This window comes from Monodon monoceros, unplaced genomic scaffold (genome assembly GCF_005190385.1).
Source record: "Monodon monoceros isolate NGI ecotype Baffin Bay Population unplaced genomic scaffold, NGI_Narwhal_1 Super_Scaffold_21, whole genome shotgun sequence".
Taxonomy (NCBI): Eukaryota; Metazoa; Chordata; class Mammalia; order Artiodactyla; family Monodontidae; genus Monodon; species Monodon monoceros.
The window spans coordinates 100203847-100224642 of record NW_021703778.1 but is presented as its reverse complement, the minus strand read 5'-3'; the positions used below and the strand labels follow the sequence as shown (position 1 = coordinate 100224642).

The 20796-nt window shown below is 43.6% G+C and overlaps 1 protein-coding gene and 1 non-coding gene across 3 annotated transcripts; one reads left to right on the top strand and one right to left on the bottom strand.

The window, feature by feature from the left end:
• Nucleotides 1-12226: 12226 nt before the first annotated feature.
• TRNAR-ACG lies at nt 12227-12299 on the bottom strand. Its single transcript has one exon. It is a non-coding gene; the product is annotated as a tRNA-Arg (tRNA).
• A 130-nt stretch (nt 12300-12429) lies between these two features.
• PRMT5 (protein arginine methyltransferase 5) lies at nt 12430-20365 on the top strand. 2 transcript variants are annotated; one of them, XM_029239439.1, is made up of 17 exons: nt 12430-12865; nt 13436-13554; nt 13871-13956; nt 14123-14257; nt 14636-14748; nt 14895-14944; nt 15163-15326; nt 16051-16212; nt 16388-16465; nt 16561-16619; nt 16706-16828; nt 16915-17090; nt 17628-17737; nt 18192-18285; nt 18474-18590; nt 18931-18995; nt 19800-20365. In XM_029239439.1, exons 1-17 carry the CDS (start codon nt 12807-12809, stop codon nt 19950-19952), a joined length of 1863 nt encoding a protein of 620 aa, XP_029095272.1. In that variant the 5' UTR covers nt 12430-12806; the 3' UTR covers nt 19953-20365. The 2 variants fall into 2 exon arrangements, with proteins under 2 accessions (XP_029095272.1, XP_029095271.1); XM_029239438.1 differs by having other exon boundaries at nt 12534-12779.
• The last annotated feature ends 431 nt before the right edge of the window (nt 20366-20796 follow it).

Genomic DNA, 20796 nt, shown 5'->3' with positions numbered 1-20796 from the left:
AGATTGTTTTCTATGTGAGTCTGTCTCTGTTTTATGAATAAGTTCATTTGTATAATTTTTTTAGATTCCACATATAAGTGATATCATATGATATTTGTATTTCTCTTTCCGACTTACTTAGTACGATAATCTCTAGGTCCATCCATGTTGCTGCAAATGGCATTATTTCATTCTTTTTTATGGCTGAGTAGTATTCCATTGTATATATATACCACACCTTCTTTATCCATTCATCTGTCAATGGATAAAGGACATTTAGGTTGCTTCCACGTCTTGGCTATTATAAATAGTGTCACAATGAACATTGGGGTGCATATATCTTTTCTAATTAAAGTTTTCATCTTTTCCGGGTATATGCCCAGGAATGGGATTGCTAGATCATATGGTAACTCTATTTTTAGTTTTTTAAGGAACCTCCATACTGTCCTCCAGTGGCTGTACCAATTTACATTCTCACCAACAGTGTATGAGGGTTCCCTTTTCTTTACAAAGAGTGTTCAGTGCACCTGAAGAGAGCACTACGGTGCTGTGTCTTGATCCTTTCTTTCTTCACACTGACTGGAGATGGAAGGTTCGCAGTAGTAAATTTCTCTATTGTGGAGATGAGAAGGGGCCTTGGAGGGCAAGCAGAGAGGTTGAGCGAGAGCTGAGGGTTAGCATCTTGGACCTCAGCTGCCCTCTCCTCCTCACATTTTTCAGAAAAGATTTGCCTTTACTGTCTCTCATTCATTCTATCACACTCCTCTCTCTCTTCACTTACCTTTTACCACATCTGATCAAGAACCAAGTCTTGCTGGGAATTCCCTGGCAGTCCAATGGTTAGGAGTTGGCACTTTCACTGCCAGGCCAGGGTTCCCGATCCCTGGTCAGGGAACTAAGATCCCTGCAAGCCCCACAGCCCGGCTGAAAAAAAAAAAGAACCAGTCTTGTTGATTCTTCCTCCATAATGAGAGGCAAAGCATATCACCTCCAGAACTTGGAATAGGATCGCTCTCTGGAAGGAAACTAGGGCGCTCTCAGACAAGCAAAATCTGTCTCCTCCAGGCTTTCAAGGAGGAGTGAATATCCAGGTCTCAAGGGAGTGACCTTGCCTTCATTCTCCCTCAGCCACCACAAAAAGGCGAACCCGGCGCCCCCTGGAGGGCCCCTCACCCCATAAAAAGTCTCTCCACAATACCCATCCTAAAGGATCTGGACTAGGTTTGTTTTTTTGCTTTTTTTGTTTTTTTTATGTTTATTTATTTATTTGGTTGTACCAGGTCGTAGTTGCAGAAAGCGAGATCCTTAGTTGTGGCATACAAACTCTTAGTTGTGGCATGCATGTGGGATCTAGTTCCCTGATCAGGACCTGGGCCCCCTGCATTGGGAGCACAGAGTCTTATCCACTGCACCACCAGGGAAGTCCCTGGTCTAGGTTTTGTTAAGTGAGGCCTCCTTATACCTTGAGATAGTGAAAATATAGGCATCAACTCATCATGAACGAGGTTAGCAATCTGTAGAAAGAATTTTCCCTAAAAGATAGTTATATTCAAGTGGCTGAGGTCCAGCCAAAGTGGCTAAGTAAGGCCTGGTCTCAGAAAAATACAACTGAAATGTAGAAAGACCTAAATGTACTAAGCCTGGCTGAAGAAAGAATGTGTAACCAAACGTAAATGATTAGCCCAGAGTTTAGAAAAGGGTTAAAGAACAAGATCAGGGCTCTCCAGAGGCTCTGGACCCACCCAGCTGGAGCCAGGCCCTGAAGCAGAAGACCTCCCCAATGTCCTGCCACCTTGTGAGACCAGTCAGCATGGCCAATGGGCATCCTTCCCCTGCCACTGCCCCACCTTACTCAGGTCCTCATTTTGGGTCCCTGCAAATTGTCCTAACTGCCCCTCCTCTCATCTTATACACCACTGCCAGGCCAATTTTTATGATGATTCTGACTTGTTTTTCCCAGGTAGTTTGTAATTTTCACTTCATGTCTTTTCCCTGTTCAAAACATGTCAGGTGTCCCCACTGCATACCAATCACAGTCCACATGGCTTAGCTGGGAATTCAAGCCCTCACAGTGCAGCTCGACTTTCCAACCTTTTCCCACCACGCACACCTTCTACTCACCCTAAGCCACCCCCCAGTGGGCTTACTCACCCTTTCATGCTTTCCTGTGCTTGTTATGGTTCTATCCACCTGGCAAGAACTCTTCTGCTCATAAAATCCTATCATCTTGGAGGCCCACCTCAAGTTCTGCTTCCCCATGATCATTCCAGCTAGAAAAGATCTCACTGTCATTTAATACCCACAGCACTTTGTTACAACTTCTTTAAGGTGCCTGTCATGCAGGCCTTGAATTTCATTACCCCACTGGGCAGTGTGTTTAACCCTATCTACAACATCAGAGGCTCCTGGAGGGCAGCTGGTTGTAAAACAGGTGTTCTCAGTCTTTCTGGTCTCAGGACTCCTTTACTTGCCACTATTTTTAAGGACGCCAAAGAGATTTTGTTTATGTAAGTTTTATCTATAGATATTTCTCATATTAAAAATTAAAAGTGAGAGACTATCAGTGGTCTTTTCCTGAAGGATATCAGGAAAAAAATTACTTGGTTTTATTGAGCATGGTTGTTTCTTGAATATAATCCTTTGCCGAGATGGAGTCAGGTAGTATCCGAGCTCTAGTTAGTCACAACTGCTTTGATATTTAAATATGATCTTGATTAGATCTCAATTTTATAAACGCAGAACTTAATCCCTAGTGGCAAACGTAGAACCAAAAGAGCTTTTTTTTTTTTTTGCGGTACGCGGGCCTCTCACTGTTGTGGCCTCGCCCGTTGCGGAGCACAGGCTCCGGACCCGCAGGCTCAGTGGCCATGGCTCACGGGCCCAGCCGCTCCGCAACACGTGGGATCTTCCCGGACCGGGGCACGAACCCGTGTCCCCTGCATCGGCAGGCGGACTCTCAACCACTGCACCACCAGGGAAGCCCCCAAAAGAACTTTTTTTAAAAAATAATTTTTTTATTGACGTATAGTTGATTTACAATGTCGTGTTAGTTTCAGGTGTACAGCACAGTGATTCAATTATACATCTATATATACACACACACGTATATATACACATATATATATTCTTTTTCAGATTATCTTCCCCTATAGGTTATTACAAAATATTGAGTATATTTCCCTGTGCTATACAGTAGGTCCTTGTTGGTTATCTATTTTATTTATAGTTGTGTGTATATGTTAGTCCCAAACTCCTAATTTATCCCCTCTCCCTTTCCCCTTTGGTAAGTTTGTTTACTATGTCTGTGGGTCTATTTCTGTTTTTTAAATAAGTTCATTTGTATCTTTCTTTTTTTTTTAGATTCCACATATAAGCGATATTATATATTTGTCTTTCCAAAAGAGTTTTATGTACATGTCACAGGGAAGGAGGCAGCAAATGAGTAAGGCTTAAATGATTTTCTAATATTCCTTGATGTTTGATTGTCCTCTTCCTACTACAGATAAAACGCCACTGAGTGATATCAAGTATATGAATTACAAGCCTATGTCTTAAGAATGGGAACTTTCTATTCAGAAAAAATTGAAGATAATTGCTGGAAGTTTACTTGAACATTATTTTAAAAATTATTTTAAAGACTGAAGAAACTAATACAATAGAGAATGGTCTTAGTTGTCATTGTTAGAGAAAAGCAAAGAAAAAAAATCCAAGTAATTTAAATTTGACTTTGAAATGTGATTTGATATTTACATATTGAGATGATGTGTCTGATATCCCAGACATTAACAATATTTAATAAACTAAATATTTTCCCAATCAAAAAGGTTTTAAAAAGTGAGAAAATTTTAAAATATTTATTAATTCATTAAACATAATAAGCCCATTGCATGTTAACATAAATAATACATTTTAATTAAAAAACTGTGTTTTCCAAAACAAAAAAAACTTATGGGGCTTCCCTGGTGGTGCAGTGGTTAAGAATCCTCCTGCCAATGCAGGGGACATGGGTTTGAGCCCTAGTCCAGGAAGATCCCACATACCGCAGAGCAACTAAGCCCATGCGCCACAACTACTGAGCCTGCGCTCTAGAGCCCGCAAGCCACAACTACTGAGCCCGCGTGCCACAACTACTGAAGCCCACATGCCTAGAGCCCATGCTCCGCAACAAGAGAAGCCACCACGATGAGAAGCCCGCGCACTGCAACAAAGAGCAGCCCCCGCTCGCCGCAACGAGAGAAAACCCATGCGCAGCAACAAAGACCCAATGCAGACAAAAGTAAATTAATTTTTAAAAAAAACAAAAAAACCCCCACAAACTTATGAGAAGAGGGATATTGTTTTATATTTTTGCAAATCTCCTTGGTATCTGGCTTAATAGAAGGCAGTTGGATTCTCATATCTGCTTTCTGTTATGATATGTGGCTTTGGCTGAATAAAGAAAATCTGGCCTCACGCAGACACGTAGGAGATCCTCATGCACCTCCTAAAAAGGACTCAGGGAGCCCCCAAGGTCCTTGGACCACGTTTGGGGAAACGCTATTGCAAAAGAAAAAGCAATGGGTTGGGAATCAGAAGAACTGGATTCTTATTCTGGCTCTACTATTTAGTTGAAGCACAACTTTGTTCAAGACACTGAACCTCAGTTTTCTCGTATACAAAATAGATATATTAATAAGTCCTACCTCACAAGATTATGTCCTGAGCATTAGGACAAGATTATGTCCTGAGGTGAGATAATATATTTAAAGTACCTGGCCTGTGGTAGAGCTTAATAAATATTACTCTGCCCACAGAAAGACAAATACTGTATGATCTCACTTATATGTGAAATCTAAAAGACAAACTCATAGGAAAAGAGATCATACTTGTGGTTACCATAGGTGGAAAGTGGGGGAAGGGGTAATTGGAGGAAGGTGATCAAGAGGTACGAACTTCCAGTTATAAGATAAATAAGTCCTAGGGATGTACTGTACAACATGGTGACTATAGTTAACACTGCTGTATGATGTGTAGGAAAGTTGTTAAGAGAGCAAATCCTAAGAGTTCTCATCCCAAGGAGAAACATGTTTTTCTTTCTTTTCCTTTTTATTGTAACTATATAAGAAGATAGATGTTAGCCAAACCTGTTGTAAACATTTCACAATATATATAAATCAAACCATCATGCTGTACACCTTAAACTTATACAGTGATGTATGTCAATTATTTCTCAATAAAACTAGAAAAAAACCAAAAACAAACAACAAACCCAAAAATATTAGTCTGCCTAGGAGGACTGTTACGTTATTGCTATGAGCGAGAGTGACTGCTGAAGATCGGACAGCTACAGGGGCCTAAAGGGGGGGGGGGGGGCTTGGCTAGGTCTTCAAAAGAAAGAAGAATGGAAACAAGCAGAAAGACCAAGGAGAGATCACAGGTTTTAGATACATTGTAAAGATGTTTCCCACATAGTATAAACATGCTTATAGATAACTTGGAAAATACATTTTCCCCCGGCACATATTAAAGTCATTCTGCATGTACGATTTGTAATCTGTGTCATTTAATGGCATATCATGAACATTTCTCCATGTTTATTAAATTTTCTCTGACAACACTGATTTTAATGGCTGCTTAAGGTTTCCTTGCATGGGTGATTTATTTGACCATACCCCTATAGGATATCCAACTTGTTTTACATTTTTTGTAATCATAAAAAAAATACTACACTAGACATTTCTCTTAATGAATCTTTGTCCTAGTTTGTGAACATTGTCTAGGATAGCTTTCTAGAAGTAAAACTATAGATGATGTGTCTTAAGGTTAAGATCAAAGGCTCTGGAGTCAGTTGACCTAGGTTTGTACCCCATCTAAACCCCTTCTTAGGGGGGCAAGTCACTTAACCTCTCTAAGACTTAATTCCTTCACCCATAGATGGATAACATTTCCTTCCTCACTGGGTTCATGTGAAGATTCAGAGTTCTTGTGAATGTAAAGTGCTTTTCATAGAACCTGACACAAAATAAGGGCTCAATAAATGTTAGCTCTTATTACTATCATAAATGCATTCAGGGGACTTCCCTGCCAGTCCAGTGCTTAAGACTTCACCTTCTAATTCTGGGGGTGTGGGTTCAATCCCTGGTCGGGGAGCTACGATCCCACATGCTTCGTGGCCAAAAAACCAAAACATAAAACAGAAATATTGTAACAAATTCGATAAAGACTTTAAAAATGGTCCACATTAAAAAAATCTTTTAAAAAAATTGCATTCATATATTTAATCATCCATGTATACACATACAACTGGCCTGTTTCTGGGCTATTGGTTTTGTCTTTCTTTTTTTAATTTATTTTATTTTATTTTATTTTTATTTATTTATTTATTTTGCGTTGGGTCTTCGCTGCTGCATGCGGGATTTCTCTAGGTTGCGTCAAGCGGGGGCTACTCCCTGTTGAGGTGCGCAGGTTTCTCATTACAGTGGCTTCTCTTGTTGTGGAGCGCGGGCTTAAGTAGCTGTGGCACATGGGCTCAATAGTTGTGGCTCGCGGGCTTAGTTGCTCAGCGGCATGTGGGATCTTCCCAGACCAGGGCTCGAACCCGTGTTCCCTACATTGGCAGGAGTATTCTCAACCACTGTGCCACCAGGGAAGCCCCTGTCTTTTTTTCTCTGTCTATTCTTGTACCAACTGCACATTGTAGCCTTTTATTTATTTATACATTGCTTGTTTCATAAAGGGTTTGAGGTAACAGGCTAAAAATGTAGAGCAAATTCCGTCTCCTTTCTCCTCTTTTTAAAAATTTTTCTTTGATTTTCCTTTTTTAAAAATCTATCTTCCTTCCTTCCTTCCTTTCCTTCTTTCTTTCTTTCCTACCAGGTCTTAGTTGCGGCACACAGAATCTTTGTTGCTGCATGCAGGATCTTCGTTGTGGCATGCGTGATCTTTTGCGGCATGCATGATATTTAGTTGCGGCACATGAACTCTTAGTTGCGTGCGGCATGCATGTAGGATCTAGTTCCCTGACCAGTGATGGAACGCTGGACCCCCTGCATTGGGAGTGTGGAGTCTTAGCCATTGGACCACCAGGAAAGTCCCTTCTTTGCTTTTCTTGTCTGCTTTTTATTACAAATGAATGGTAGAATCATTTTATTAAGTAACAAAGGATTCCATTCAAATTGTGATTGAGGGACTTCCCTGGTGGCGCAGTGGTTAAGAATCCACCTGCCAATGCAGGGAACATGAGTTCGAGCCCTGGTCTGGGAATATCCCACATGCCGTGGAGCAACTAAGCCCGTGCGCCACAACTACTAAGCCCACGTGCCACAACTACTGAAGCCCGCGCACCTACAGGCCGTGCTCAGCAACAAGAGAAGCCACCGCAATGAGAAGCCTGCACACCACAATGGAGAGTAGCCCCCGCTCACTGCAACTAGAGAAAGCCCGCGCGCAGCAACAAAGACCCAACGCAGCCAAAAAAAATTTTTTTTTAATTAATTAAAAAAAAAAGAATTGTGACTGAATGTTGGAAAAGTGAGAAATTAATTTGGTAAGAATTGACATCTTTATAAGATTCATTTTCCGAAGAACATGACTCATTTCTCCATTTTTTTTCAGTCTTTCTCTCTCTCAGCAAAATTTTATGATTTTCTATACAAAAGTTCCTCTCATTTTCCAGTAAGGTTACAGCTAAGTATTTTATGGTGATGTTATTGTTACCTCTGTGAATGGGTAAAAAACTAATCACAATAGCTAATGTATATTGAAGGCCTCCTATGTGCAGATAGGTTCTAAATGCTTTACTATGTATATATATTTTTTATTTTACATTTTTTTCCAGTCTCCCAGTTTATCCCACCCCCCACCCAAATGCTTTACTATATTAACGAATTTAATGCTCATAACAGCTTTATGAGATAAGAACTATTATTTACATTCCTATTTTGTGGATGAGGAAACTGAGGCCAGAGGGGTTAGGTTCACATGGTTAATAAATGGATAAATAGGGCTTTAACCTCTTGCCATCTGGCTCCACTGCCCATGATCTTAACTACTATGTTATTGGGATATTTCCTAGTTCCCAGACCAGGGATCAAACCCATGCCCCCTGCATTGGAGGCATGGGGTCCTAACCATTGGACCGCCAGGGAAGTTCCGGGATATTTTTATTAATTATGTCTTCTAACTGGTTATCCTTAGTTTATAAGAAGGCTACAGATATGTTTTGTATTTGTCTTGTATTAAGTGATGTCGCTGAATGATATTATTAATTCTCATCATTTTAGAATTGATTCTCATGGATTTTCTATGTATACGATCATATCATCGCAAACAATGATAAATTTGCCTCTTTCCAAAAGTTATAACTGCCTTTAAAGAATTTCCAGTCATTGTATTGGATTTTTCAGAATAATATTAAATAACACAGTGATGAGACAAGACATTCTTGTATTATTTTATCTTTATATAAATTGTTGACTTCATAGACACATATATGTGTTTATATATAAAGAATATTAAGACTATTAAGAATGTTTTAGAAAATGGAATTGACTTACCATTTTCTGTTTGATGTCTATTAAAAATGATCAAATGTTTTTCTGCTTGCTTTATTTTTGACCTATTATATAAATAAATTTCCTAATACCTAACTTTGTGTTAATTCCTGAGGTAAACACTAATTGGTTCTGGTATATTATTATGTTAATATACTATTGACTTTTATTGTTAATCTTAAATATTTTAGGATTTTTACATTTATATTCCTAAGTGAGACAGGTCTATAGGTTTGCTTTATTTTTTTTCTGTGGAGGGGGCGGGTCCTATTTCTGACAGATTTTGATATTAGGTATATTCTGGCTTCATAAACAAATTGGGTAGTTTTCCATCTTTTTCTATGTTCCAGTACAGTTTCTACTTTCTATTCATTTTGACAGATAAATACTGTATAATAGAGATGACAAGGAAGAGAATGCAAATTGGCACAGATTATTTTGCCTCAGTAACTCTGCCACTTTTGTAGCTGGAGGAAAGCCTTGGTTGTGAAGAAGCAATTTGGAGCAGTAGGAGGGTCAAATGGGCCATTATTTTGGTGTTGAAGAGTGCAGCTGGCTGGGCAGGCACAGAGGTGAGTGAAGGTGGGCCTGGGGAGGGAAGCGAGGGCTGAAGAAGGAGGGGAGCCCAAGAGAAGGTGAAAGGAGGGTTTATAATGCACTGGCAGTGTTTAAACAAGGACATAAAAACAGAAGCAGGTAGAAGAACTGGGCCTGAAGGTGAGGAATGCTAGAGGGTAACAGGAGGGTTATCTGGGAGAGGGTACTTCTTCCCTTCCAAAAACGTTTCCAGTGCTCTAGCGTGTTTGTCACTGGCTCCTGTTGGAGAAAGTAACATTATTTCTCACCTGCCACCTCTCTGTCTTCATCCCAGCAAAGGCCTACATCCTATAGTATAACAGTGACTGACATGCTTCTGAGCACAAAAGTTCAGCAAGGAGAGCAGAGCAGAGGGAAGGAGAGCATAAGATGGACCTCACCAACTCTGACTTTATGCCTAGGGCCAAGTCCTTTAAAAGGTTCTCTATTTCTTTTTCAGTCCGTTCCTTCTGCTCCTCTGTAACTCATATAGACAGACCCACAGACCATGCTGTTCTTTAAGGCAAAGCAAAGTGCTGTAGGACAGGCAGAGAGCAATTTGGTGTGGAATTCCTGGGAACTGTTCAGCATTATGCTTGCCACATAGCGGAGGCCATTTTGAATGAAAAAACAAAGACATCCCAGACGAATGAAATTCAGCCCATCTAAATTTACCTTAAGGTCAGTCAGAAACTCTAGGCTCTTTTTATGCAAATCCTTTTGAAAATTATTTTAACTGATGGCAAAACTGACATTACTGTTTCATAGATTTCCTCTCTCCCTTTCACCCATGGAGGGGTTAGTTAACAGAGGAGCCTCCAGCTTGACATCAGGAGGAAGATTCCAGGAGCACAGATGGTCCACAGCCCAGATAATTAGCTTCTGAAGACAAAACAACATCTAATAAGTCTTCTGTGAATGTAGAGTTTGGTTGGGCACAGCTGGGGCAGAGAACAAGCAGGCCTCCCCAACAACTCTTTTTCTTCTTAAAATGTCGGCAGAGCACTCAGCCACTTCCTGTCAACTCCCTACTCATAAGACCTGCAGGGAAGAATTCAAATAAATATTGTAGACACTCCAGCCTAAAGGAGGGGAAGTATAACTCCCTACTCCTTAAGCGTGGAATGCACAAGTGACTTCCTTCTAAAGAGTACAGGATAGAAGGGGTGGGGGGAGGAGTGTAATTTTACAGTGGAGAAACCTGATAAACACTAGTTCTACCAGATGATAAACATCAACAGTCATAAATTATATTGATGGTATGTATTCTTGATATAATGTGATGAAAATGGCACTTTACCTCTGTGATCTTCCTCCCCCAAACCCATAATCCCAGTCTAATTATGAGAAAACCATCAGAAAAATTCCAATAGAGAGGTGTCCTTCAGTATACATGACCAGTACTCCTCAAAATTATCAAGGTCATCAAAAACAAGGAACATCTGACAAACTGTCACAGCCAAGAGGAGTCTAAGCAGACATGACAACTATATGTAATATGGTATCCTCGATGGGATGGTGGAACAGAAAGGAGACATTAGGTGAAACCTAAGAAAATCTGAATAAACTATGTACTTTAGTTAATAATAATAATGTATCAATTCTGGTCCATGAATAGTAATAAATGTACCATACTAATGTTAACATGTTAATAATAGAGAAAGCTGTAGGGAGGCATGAGAGAACTGGCTGTGTTGTACTACCTGCTGAAGTTTTCTGTAAATCTAAAACTGTTTTAAGAAATAAAGTCTAGGGGCTTCCCTGGTGGCGCAGTGGTTAAGAATCCGCCTGCCCTGGTCCGGGAAGATCCCACATGCCGTGGAGCAACTAAGCCCGTGTGCCACAACTGCTGAGCCTGTGCTCTAGAGCCCGCCAGCCACAACTGCTGGAGCTCGCGAGCCACAACTACTGAAGCCCGTGCACCTAGAGCCCGTGCTCCGCAATGAGAAGCCACTGCAATGAGAAGCCCACGCACCGCAACGAAGAGTAGCCCCCGCTCGCCACAACTACAGAAAGCCTGCGTGCAGCAACGAAGACCCAACGCAGCCAAAAAATAAATAAATTAAATAAATAAATAAATATATTTAAAAAAAGAAAGTGTAGTAATAATAATAAGATGGGACAAAATCACCTCCAACTCTCTTAGGCTTCATAGGCATTTTCTTCTTTAGCTTTCTAATCTTCATCCTTTTGGGGCACTTACATTGCCCGGGCTCCTTATAGCTTATCCTATCCACCCGTTCCGTATTTCTCAGAACTCTGACCCCCCACGGGCTACGGTGATCTCATTCAGTCTCATGGCTTCAGTCACTACCTCTCTAACGGCGATTTCCAAATCTTGTCTGGTTCAGGTCACTGTTCATCCAACTCTCTATTACACAGCGCCCCCTAGACGTCCAATTCAGCATTTTCAAACCCAAACCCTGATTCCCCTAAACCAGCTTCTACGGAGGCCAGAACCCTGGGTTATCACCCACAGACTTCCCTTTATCACGCTCCCTGTCAGTCGGTCCCTAAATTCTGTCAACGCCTCCTGCCTCGGGGCTTTTGTATTGTATTCTGTTTCCAACCCTGCTGCCAGGCCCTCAGCACTTCTGGCATCCCTACCTTCAGGTATTCCCTTTCTACGTCTTTCTTTGCTTTCCTTTCCTTCTTTTCCACCCCTGGAGCAGGCATTCACAAAGGAAAATGTAGAGGTTCTCTCAGGCCTCCGCCAGGCAGTTCATTACTCCTCTCTCCTCACTATATTTCCTCACCATGGGTTCCTTTTCTCTATCCTCAGTGTGTGTGTGTTTAGGTGTTTGTTTACTTTTTTTGTGTTTGAGATATAGAATCACAAAGACTTAGTGGCTGAATTGACACAATCTATTTAAAAATACACTAAGGCCCACACAAAGACCCCAGCCATCAACCCGGCTTTCTCAGGATTCGGATGGACCTAAGTAGTGACACAAGAATCACCTTTGAATTCGGTAAGGGGAAAAGCTGACATAAAATGGCTGCAAAACGCAATAAAATTAAGACTCAAAATGAGGGCGAGAGATAATGAGGAAATTTTTAAAAAGAAAGAAGGGGAGACTTTCAAAATACTGCTTATGACCATATTGCATGGGATGCGATAAAGTAAACACCTGTCCCTTCGAGCCAGCCAGGAGTCGAACCTGGAATCTTCTGATCCGTAGTCAGACGCGTTATCCATTGCGCCACTGGCCCTGAGACAATTTCGCAGCTCTCAATGATGATACTTCAAGCTTATATTGCAGGGTTTTATACTGCAGGGTTTCATGGGGCGTGTAGTCTCTTGTCGGAATTCTACGAGTACACGGAGCATTATGGGAGATTGAAGTTCGTCAAGAACCAGACCCTGAGATTGGTGACTCTTCCGGAGCCAAGCCGTACGTCACTGTGCAGCCCGCGGATTGGCGGGAAGAGCCACTCCCCACCCCTCCTCCTCCAGCTCCGGAGCCGTGGAAGACGCTTTGGTTGTTAGGGAGACTCGTCCCGCCTTTTGGGGGCTTTTTTTCGGCTTTGTGATTGGCTGCTAGTGTCAGGGAATCTCGGCGTGGACAGCGCGAGGGAAAAGATGGCGGCAATGGCGGTCGGCGGTGCCAGTGGAAGTCGCGTGTCCAGCGGGAGGGACCTGAATTGCGTCCCCGAAATAGCTGACACACTGGGGGCTGTGGCCAAGCAGGGGTGAGGGCCTGGACCTCTGCGAGCGGAATGCGGGGTCCGAACTCGGGGACAGAGAGGCGCAGACCAGTCGTTCCCGAGAGGCAGGGGTGAGGGGGTCGGAGTGGATACGACGAGGGCGGGGGAAACCATTAGTCCTTGGAGGGGAGAAGTCTCGGGCCCTGGAGCGTGAGAGAGAGGAAAAAAAACTTGTTGGGGGCGTGGGGTCACTGAACCCCAAAGTCAGGGGAGTTATCAGGTGAACTCACACAGGGGGCGTACAGACCTCCAGGGCCATGGCGAGCGAGATTATCGTCTGAGAGTGTAAGAGGGGGCTAGGGAGAGGAGAGAAAAACCTTGAGGGGGGAAACTTGTGCAGTACTGGTGCAGATCTGGATGTGACAGTCTTGGAAAACCAGTGACAGCAGAATAGAAAGTCCACGTGGTGTGGATTTTCATCGTTTCTCTTTACTCATCTTTTCCATGGCTGTGTTCCGGGGAGAAATTGAGGCACAGTGCAGCGGAAGTGATATGCCTCAAGGTGGGCTGAATTTAGCAGTCCAGTCGGATGACTGACGGCAGCTGAAAGGGTTGTGCAGAATCTAGATAGCCTAGTCCAATTGCTTGGATGTCTGGGCTGCTGTCTTTACATTACGATTCTGGGTCTGTCGCGGTTGTAGGTTTGATTTCCTCTGCATGCCTGTGTTCCACCCGCGTTTCAAGAGGGAGTTCACTCAGGAACCTGCTAAGAATCGGCCGGGCCCCCAGACACGATCAGACCTACTGCTGTCAGGAAGGGGTAGGGACCATCCCACATACCCCTTAATTATTAGAGGCAATAACAACTTATGCTTTATCAGTGCCTTCCTTCTCTTCCTTTCTTGACTTGGATATATTGGTTCCCCCCGGGATATAGATAACTCTTGTTCTCTCCTTGCTTACCTGCTAAAAGCCTTAGTTCCCTATTCTGCGTCAGGCTCTCCTGTCCTGTATCTGTGATAGAAAAAGTCTGTCTCTCATCTCTAACTCTCTAGTCCCTGTTAAGAACTAGAAATTGAATGAGTAAAGTTCTGAACCTCATTCAGTCTTTGTCTTTCTTGGGTGGGGGAGTGCAGACTGGAATACACTAATTGTGGGAAAGCTTTCTCCATGGATTCGTCCAGACTCAAAAGTGGAAAAGATCCGCAGGAACTCCGAGGCGGTAAGACTGACCTCTTCAATGAATTTTTTTAAAGATCAGGTCTGTAAACAAGCTGGATGGGGAGAGTAGTATTTTCCCCCTCCATAATTTAGTAAATCTAATATAATGCAGTTAAAGCTATTTGAATTGCTTGCTCTTAACTTTTTTCTCTTGATCTCCATTCCAGGCTATGTTACAGGAGCTGAATTTTGGGGCATATTTGGGTCTTCCAGCTTTCCTGCTGCCCCTAAATCAGGAAGATAACACAAACTTGGCGAGAGTTTTGACCAACCACATCCACACTGGCCACCACTCCTCCATGGTATGGCTGAGGGCCTCCTTTCCTGCTGCATATTACGGTAGTCAGGCTGTGCTAAGTACCTTCTTGTTCCTAGCCATTCAGTAAAAGGTGGATTTGGCAGAATTGAAATGTCAGTACTGCCTACCCACAACTAAAAGTGGTAAGCAGAGAGTTATAAAATATATAGAATATTCAGATAGAAGACAAGGCAGATACTTACTTAAGGATATGCACAAGATACATGTACACATACATATAATCACAAATTGGGAAAAGCATGTAAAGGGAGTAATTTGAAATCTGGATCAAGGTCTTTTTAGTTGAAGGAAGCTTTCTGGACCCAATGAGTTCAAAACAGTTCTAAATAGGGTACAGAACCTATTTATTGTTCATGTGCAGTTCTGGATGCGGGTGCCATTGGTGGCACCAGAGGACCTGAGAGATGATATAATTGAGAATGCGCCAACTTCACACACAGAGGAGTACAGTGGAGAGGAGAAGACATGGATGTGGTATGTCTCCTTTTGCTGCTGTACCAGGGCAAAGGCTAGGGTGGAGGGAAGTACAGAGTGGAACCTGTAGGAAGGTCTCCTTGAGGTATGGTGATTGGTGGGCCATATGTATTTGACTGTATTTTTCTGTATTTGACTCTGGACAGGTGGCACAACTTCCGGACCTTGTGTGATTATAGCAAGAGGATTGCGGTGGGTAAGTCCACAAATATCCTGGGATAGGTTATCATTCTCTGACCTTCTGTGACCAAAAATCAGGGGTCTCATGTACACTTGTCTGCTGGGCAGTTTTGCTACTTTCTCTGTGCCTTAGGTCTGCCTTGCTCTTAAGGAGTAGACAGATCTTGCACAAAAGAGCAAGGAAAGGCTTCTGACCTATCAGTGATTTACAGGTCTTTCTTTTCCCTTGTGTAGCTCTCGAAATTGGTGCTGACCTCCCATCTAATCATGTCATTGATCGTTGGCTTGGGGAGCCCATCAAAGCAGCCATTCTCCCCACCAGCATTTTCCTGACCAATAAGAAGGGATTTCCTGTTCTTTCTAAGATGCACCAGAGGCTGATCTTCCGACTCCTCAAGGTGTGTAGTAGAAGGGTTCTAAAGGTGCTGCAGCTAATCCTCTTGCCTTATTCACATATGTATGATGGGGTGTTCTTTGTTTTATTTTGTTTTTTCCCTCTGTGGGGTTTGCCCCTCTAGTTTCTGGAGAGCAATTTCGGCAAAGTTGGGGGTCTTGGACGCAAAAACGCAAATAGCAGTAGAGGGCCCAGAAACATTTCAAAAGGAACCAGATCTCATGAAAACTTTGCAGAAAGTTTCATTTAAGAAGTTATAGCAACAGGGCTTCCCTGGTGGTGCAGTGGTTAAGAATCCGCCTGCCAGTGCAGGGCACATGGGTTCGATCCCTGGTCCTGGAAGATGCTGCGGAGCAACTAAGCCCGTGCACAACAACTACTGAGCCTGTGCTCTGCAACAAGAGAAGCCACTGCAAGGAAAAGCCTGTGCACTGCAACGAGGAGTAGCCCCGGCTCCCTGCAGCTAGAGAAAGCCCTGCACGCAGCAACAAAGACCCAACACAGCCAAAAATAAATAAATTAAATAAATTAAAAAAAAAAAGTTATAGCAACAATCCATGGGCCTCTTGAGCCAGGATGATGATTATGTGGCATAGGAGGGCTCTTGATGCTTTTGTTGGTATTTGGTGAGCTGGGCCTTATTTTATGCTAGAGCTCTCTGGCCATAAACCATAATAATATCCTCTTGGTACAAGGACTGTGTCTGATGGGCTGACTTATTCTCACAGTTGGAGGTGCAGTTCATCATCACAGGCACCAACCACCACTCAGAGAAAGAGTTCTGCTCCTACCTCCAGTACTTGGAATATTTGAGCCAGAATCGACCTCCACCCAATGCCTACGAACTCTTTGCCAAGGGCTATGAAGACTACCTGCAATCCCCACTCCAGGTGGGTCTGGAGTACACTGAGAGGAAGGAGGTGGGGGGAGGAAATGTCTCTTGAGAGCAGGTGCCCTAAAATCCTACCAAAGCTCAGGAGGCAGTGGGAAGGTTTTGGTATTCTGGTGCATTGTCCTTGCCAGAAACTGGCTAACTTACTTTGCCTTTTTCCTCTCATTCATCAGCCACTGATGGATAATCTGGAATCTCAGACATACGAAGTGTTTGAAAAGGACCCTATCAAATACTCTCAATACCAGCAGGTACAGTGTGGGTCCCAGATGGGGTCAAGCACACGGCCGGGATGACCTGGGTGAGGATGGCATTATAGCCATGAGGTCTTCCCTCGTTCCCCCAGGCCATCTATAAATGTCTGTTAGACCGAGTGCCAGAGGAAGAGAAGGACACCAATGTCCAGTGAGTGCTCTCCCCATGATTCCAGAGATTTGCATGCCTGCCTCTCGACATGCAGAGTCAGCTTGACTCCTCCCTCTCTTTCTTAGAGTGCTGATGGTGCTGGGAGCAGGCCGGGGGCCCCTGGTGAATGCTTCCCTGAGGGCAGCCAAGCAGGCTGACCGGCGGATAAAGCTGTACGCTGTGGAGAAGAACCCAAATGCTGTGGTGACGTGAGTAGCAACCTTTTTTGCTGGGAAGTTTGTCCCCAGTGTCAGTTTTTCTTATCTTATCCTCACTTGTATCATCTCTGTTTTAGGCTGGAGAACTGGCAGTTTGAAGAATGGGGAAGCCAGGTGACAGTAGTCTCATCGGATATGCGGGAATGGGTGGCTCCAGAGAAAGCGGATATCATTGTCAGTGAGCTTCTGGGGTCCTTCGCTGATAATGAGCTGTCACCGGAATGCCTGGATGGAGCCCAGCACTTCCTAAAAGGTGCCTCCAGGCTGGGGTGTACTGAGTAAGGGGATTGGATTATCAACTGGGAAGGCTGGACGGGACTGGGGAGGGGTGGGTGTGGCAGCAGCCTAGAGGAGGTTACAAAGTTTAGGGAAGGCAGGGCAGACTTGGGTCAGTGCCCTTAGCAAATGAAGCAATTTCTCTGAACCTCGGTATTCACATCTGTAAAATGAGGGGAGTGGACCAGAGCAGAGACTCTTAATCGGAGATCTGTAGACTTCCTAAGCTGACATATGTACTTTGTTTGGGCTTAGCTTTCATTAGGATCTTAAAGGAAAGAAAGTTAAGAACCACTAGATTAAAATACCTTGGGTTCCTTCCAGTTTTACTCTTGTGTGACTCTAAATTAACCTAGAAGTAGAATCCCTCAGGGCAGGAGTTAGGAGCAGGTTGGCCTGGGAATGTGATAGCATGGAGCTGCCTGGGTCTATTTTGATATGGGAGGTCTGAGCTTTCAGTACAGACGCACCATTTCCATCCCTTGGGAAGTAATGTGACTCTCCCGCTCTGCAGATGATGGCGTGAGCATCCCTGGGGAGTACACCTCCTTTCTAGCTCCCATCTCCTCCTCCAAGCTGTACAATGAGGTCCGAGCCTGTCGGGAAAAGGACCGCGACCCTGAGGTAAAGAGCTACTCTCTTCTGGAGGACTCTTTTCTCTTTAGTCCTTTTCTTTTTCTCTGTCAGCATAAGTGTTTTCTTCCACTGGAGAAGATGAAGAGGTGAAGGAGTTGGGGATGTGGGAAAGCAATTGAAGTGAAACTATGTTTTTATCTTTTTCTTTTTTTTTTTTTTTTTTTAGTATTTATTTATTTGGCTGAGTCGGGTCTTAGTTGCGGCACATGGTATCTTCGTTGCCGCGTGCTAGGATCTTCAGTTGCAGCATGTGGGATCTAGTTCCCTGACCAGGGATGGAACCTGGGCCCCCTGCATTGGGAGCGCAGTCTTAGGCACTGGACCATCAGGGAAGTCCCTGTGTTTTTATCTTCATCTGTGTCCCTAAAGCTTGAGCTGCATTCCCTGGGGAATTAGGTAGCTCTTGCCTGTCTTCTCCAGATCTTGTTCTCTCTCGGGATAGGCCCAGTTTGAAATGCCTTATGTGGTACGACTGCACAATTTCCACCAGCTGTCTGCACCCCAGCCCTGTTTTACCTTCAGCCATCCCAACAGAGGTGGGTTCCTGCATGGCTGTCCTCTGACTGGTTGCGTGAGAGCTCATCCTCCTGGTTTCTTCCCTTGCTGTCCTGAGTCTGCTCTATCTGGTGTCTATCAGGGCTTCCTTTCCTGGTTCCTGCTCATGCTTTACCAAGTTGTCTAGGGTTTCTGGCCGCTCATTACCCACACCACTCTTCCCTGACAGATCCTATGATTGACAACAACCGCTACTGCACCTTGGAGTTTCCCGTGGAGGTGAACACAGTGCTGCATGGCTTTGCAGGCTACTTTGAGACTGTGCTTTATCAGGACATCACTCTGAGTAAGTGTCTAGGGCAGTAGATGGGGAGTATAATTAAGAGTATGCTACCTGGGCAGTGTGTGTACATGTTTCGGGTAGCGTATGTACATGTTTCATTTAGAGTCACAGGGAACCCAGGAATCAGTGAATGGGGATCTTTGATTACTTGCTTCTGTGTTCACAGAAGAGATTCTCCTCAATCTAGGCAAAAAGCAGAGTCATGGAGACCTCAATTTTTTTTTAATTTTTAATTAAAAAAAATTTTTTTGGAGTATAGTTGATTTACAATGTTGTGTTAGTTTCAGTGTACAGCAAAGTGAATCAGTTATACTCAGTTTTTTAAATTACTTTGTCCACTTAGGTATCCGTCCAGAGACTCACTCTCCTGGGATGTTTTCATGGTTTCCCATCCTCTTCCCCATTAAGGTAGGAATCACCTTTAAGGCTCCTTGGGTTAAAGAGTAACTATTGTCATTGGTGTTCTGCCCCTTCCCTTCTCCCAGGATGATGCTTGTCTGTGACCCATGTTCTACTGCTCTCACGTGCTCTTGGATCCTGTTGTAGATGTTGGGATATCTGCAGGGGCCTTCTGCCTGGCTTCCCACGCCTACTCTGGCTATTCTGTCCATTCTCTACCTGGAGCAAGAGTCATCTTTTAAAAACATGAATCTGATCCTATCTCTCTCCTGCTTTTAAAACCCTTCGATATTTTTCCACTGCCCTACAATAAGGTCTTAAATCTTTGTTAGACTTGGTGTGATCTAGTTTTTGCCTGCCTTTTCAGCCACTGTCCTTTGATTACATTGCTTCAGTCCTATGGACCTTCTTTTGGTTCCTCTAATGCCCCATGTTCTTTCCTGCCTTGCGGTTTCACACCTTTGTCCTCTGCCTGTAAAGTTCTTGGCTCATTTCTTGACTCAGCTGACTTATCTTCCAAGTCTCATTAAACATTCTTATTGTCAGATAATTTTCCCTGACCTTGTAGACTAGGTTAGTGTTAACTTTCATAGGTGTTTTCATAGCACCCTATCCCTGTTCACAGTGTTCATCCCACTTTTGATTATTTGTTCAGTGTCTGTTCATTGCTGATTATTTGTTCTGATAGACTTCAAATAAACCTCATGAGGGTTGGAACGTCATTTGATCATTTTATCTCCACACCTAGCTTAGTACATTGCCACATAAAATTCATTAGCTCCACCCTGAACCTCCATGTCTTTCTTCTTACAGCAGCCCATTACCGTGCGTGAAGGCCAGACCATCTGTGTGCGTTTCTGGCGATGCAGCAATTCCAAGAAGGTGTGGTATGAGTGGGCTGTGACAGCACCAGTCTGTTCTGCTATTCACAACCCCACAGGCCGCTCTTACACCATTGGCCTCTAGCCCTGCCTGCGGGTGTCTAGAACCTTGGAAGCAGCTTCAGGTTCTGCTCCTGTAGCACAGAAGGTGCAGTACACCATGGGCTCTGATTTGCCTTGCCCATCAGAAAGGAGCATTTCAGTCCACTTTCCTGCCTTACATCAAGATGGGCAAAGGATGAGAATTGCAGGGCTCACGCCACCAATCTGTGAAGACTTCAGGCCAGGGCATGAGGAATTCATGTTGAATCTGTGGCTACTCCAACAGGCACTCAGCCTCAAGTGCTCCCTGGGATAGCCCTGAGAACATGTGGATTGAACAACTTTTCAGCCCTTTTCTCTGCCCATCTCTGTTCCTATTTTGATGATTTTGTGTAAGGAGGAAATACAAATAAAGTGAGGTTATGGCCTTTCCTGCTCCAACTCTGCTGCCCCCTGCCTCTGCTTCTCCACCCATTACTTACACATATTCAGATCTATGCTCTTATCCAAGACTTGAAGGGGCCTAGCTTTATTTCCTATTTAAGAAGCTTAGTGGTGACTCTTGGACTCCCAATTATAGGCTTTCTGACCAGCTACAGAGAGGTCTTGTCCATTAGGACCTGAGATTAGGCTCTTGTCTGGGGGAGGAGGCATAGAGTTTGTTGCCATGGAAAAAGATAGGGTAGTGAGTGAAGCCAGCTTCCCTTCCACCTTCCTGAGCTACTGTACTGCCAGCTCCTCTGTTACCTCTTGGGAGAGAAACTGGAAGTCATCCAGGCTTCACCAGCAAGAAGCCACTTATTTTATTTGAATAAAATCATAGGATTAGAGTTTGAAGTCCTAAGAGATAATCTAGTCCAATTCTACATTTTACAGAAGAGGAATTT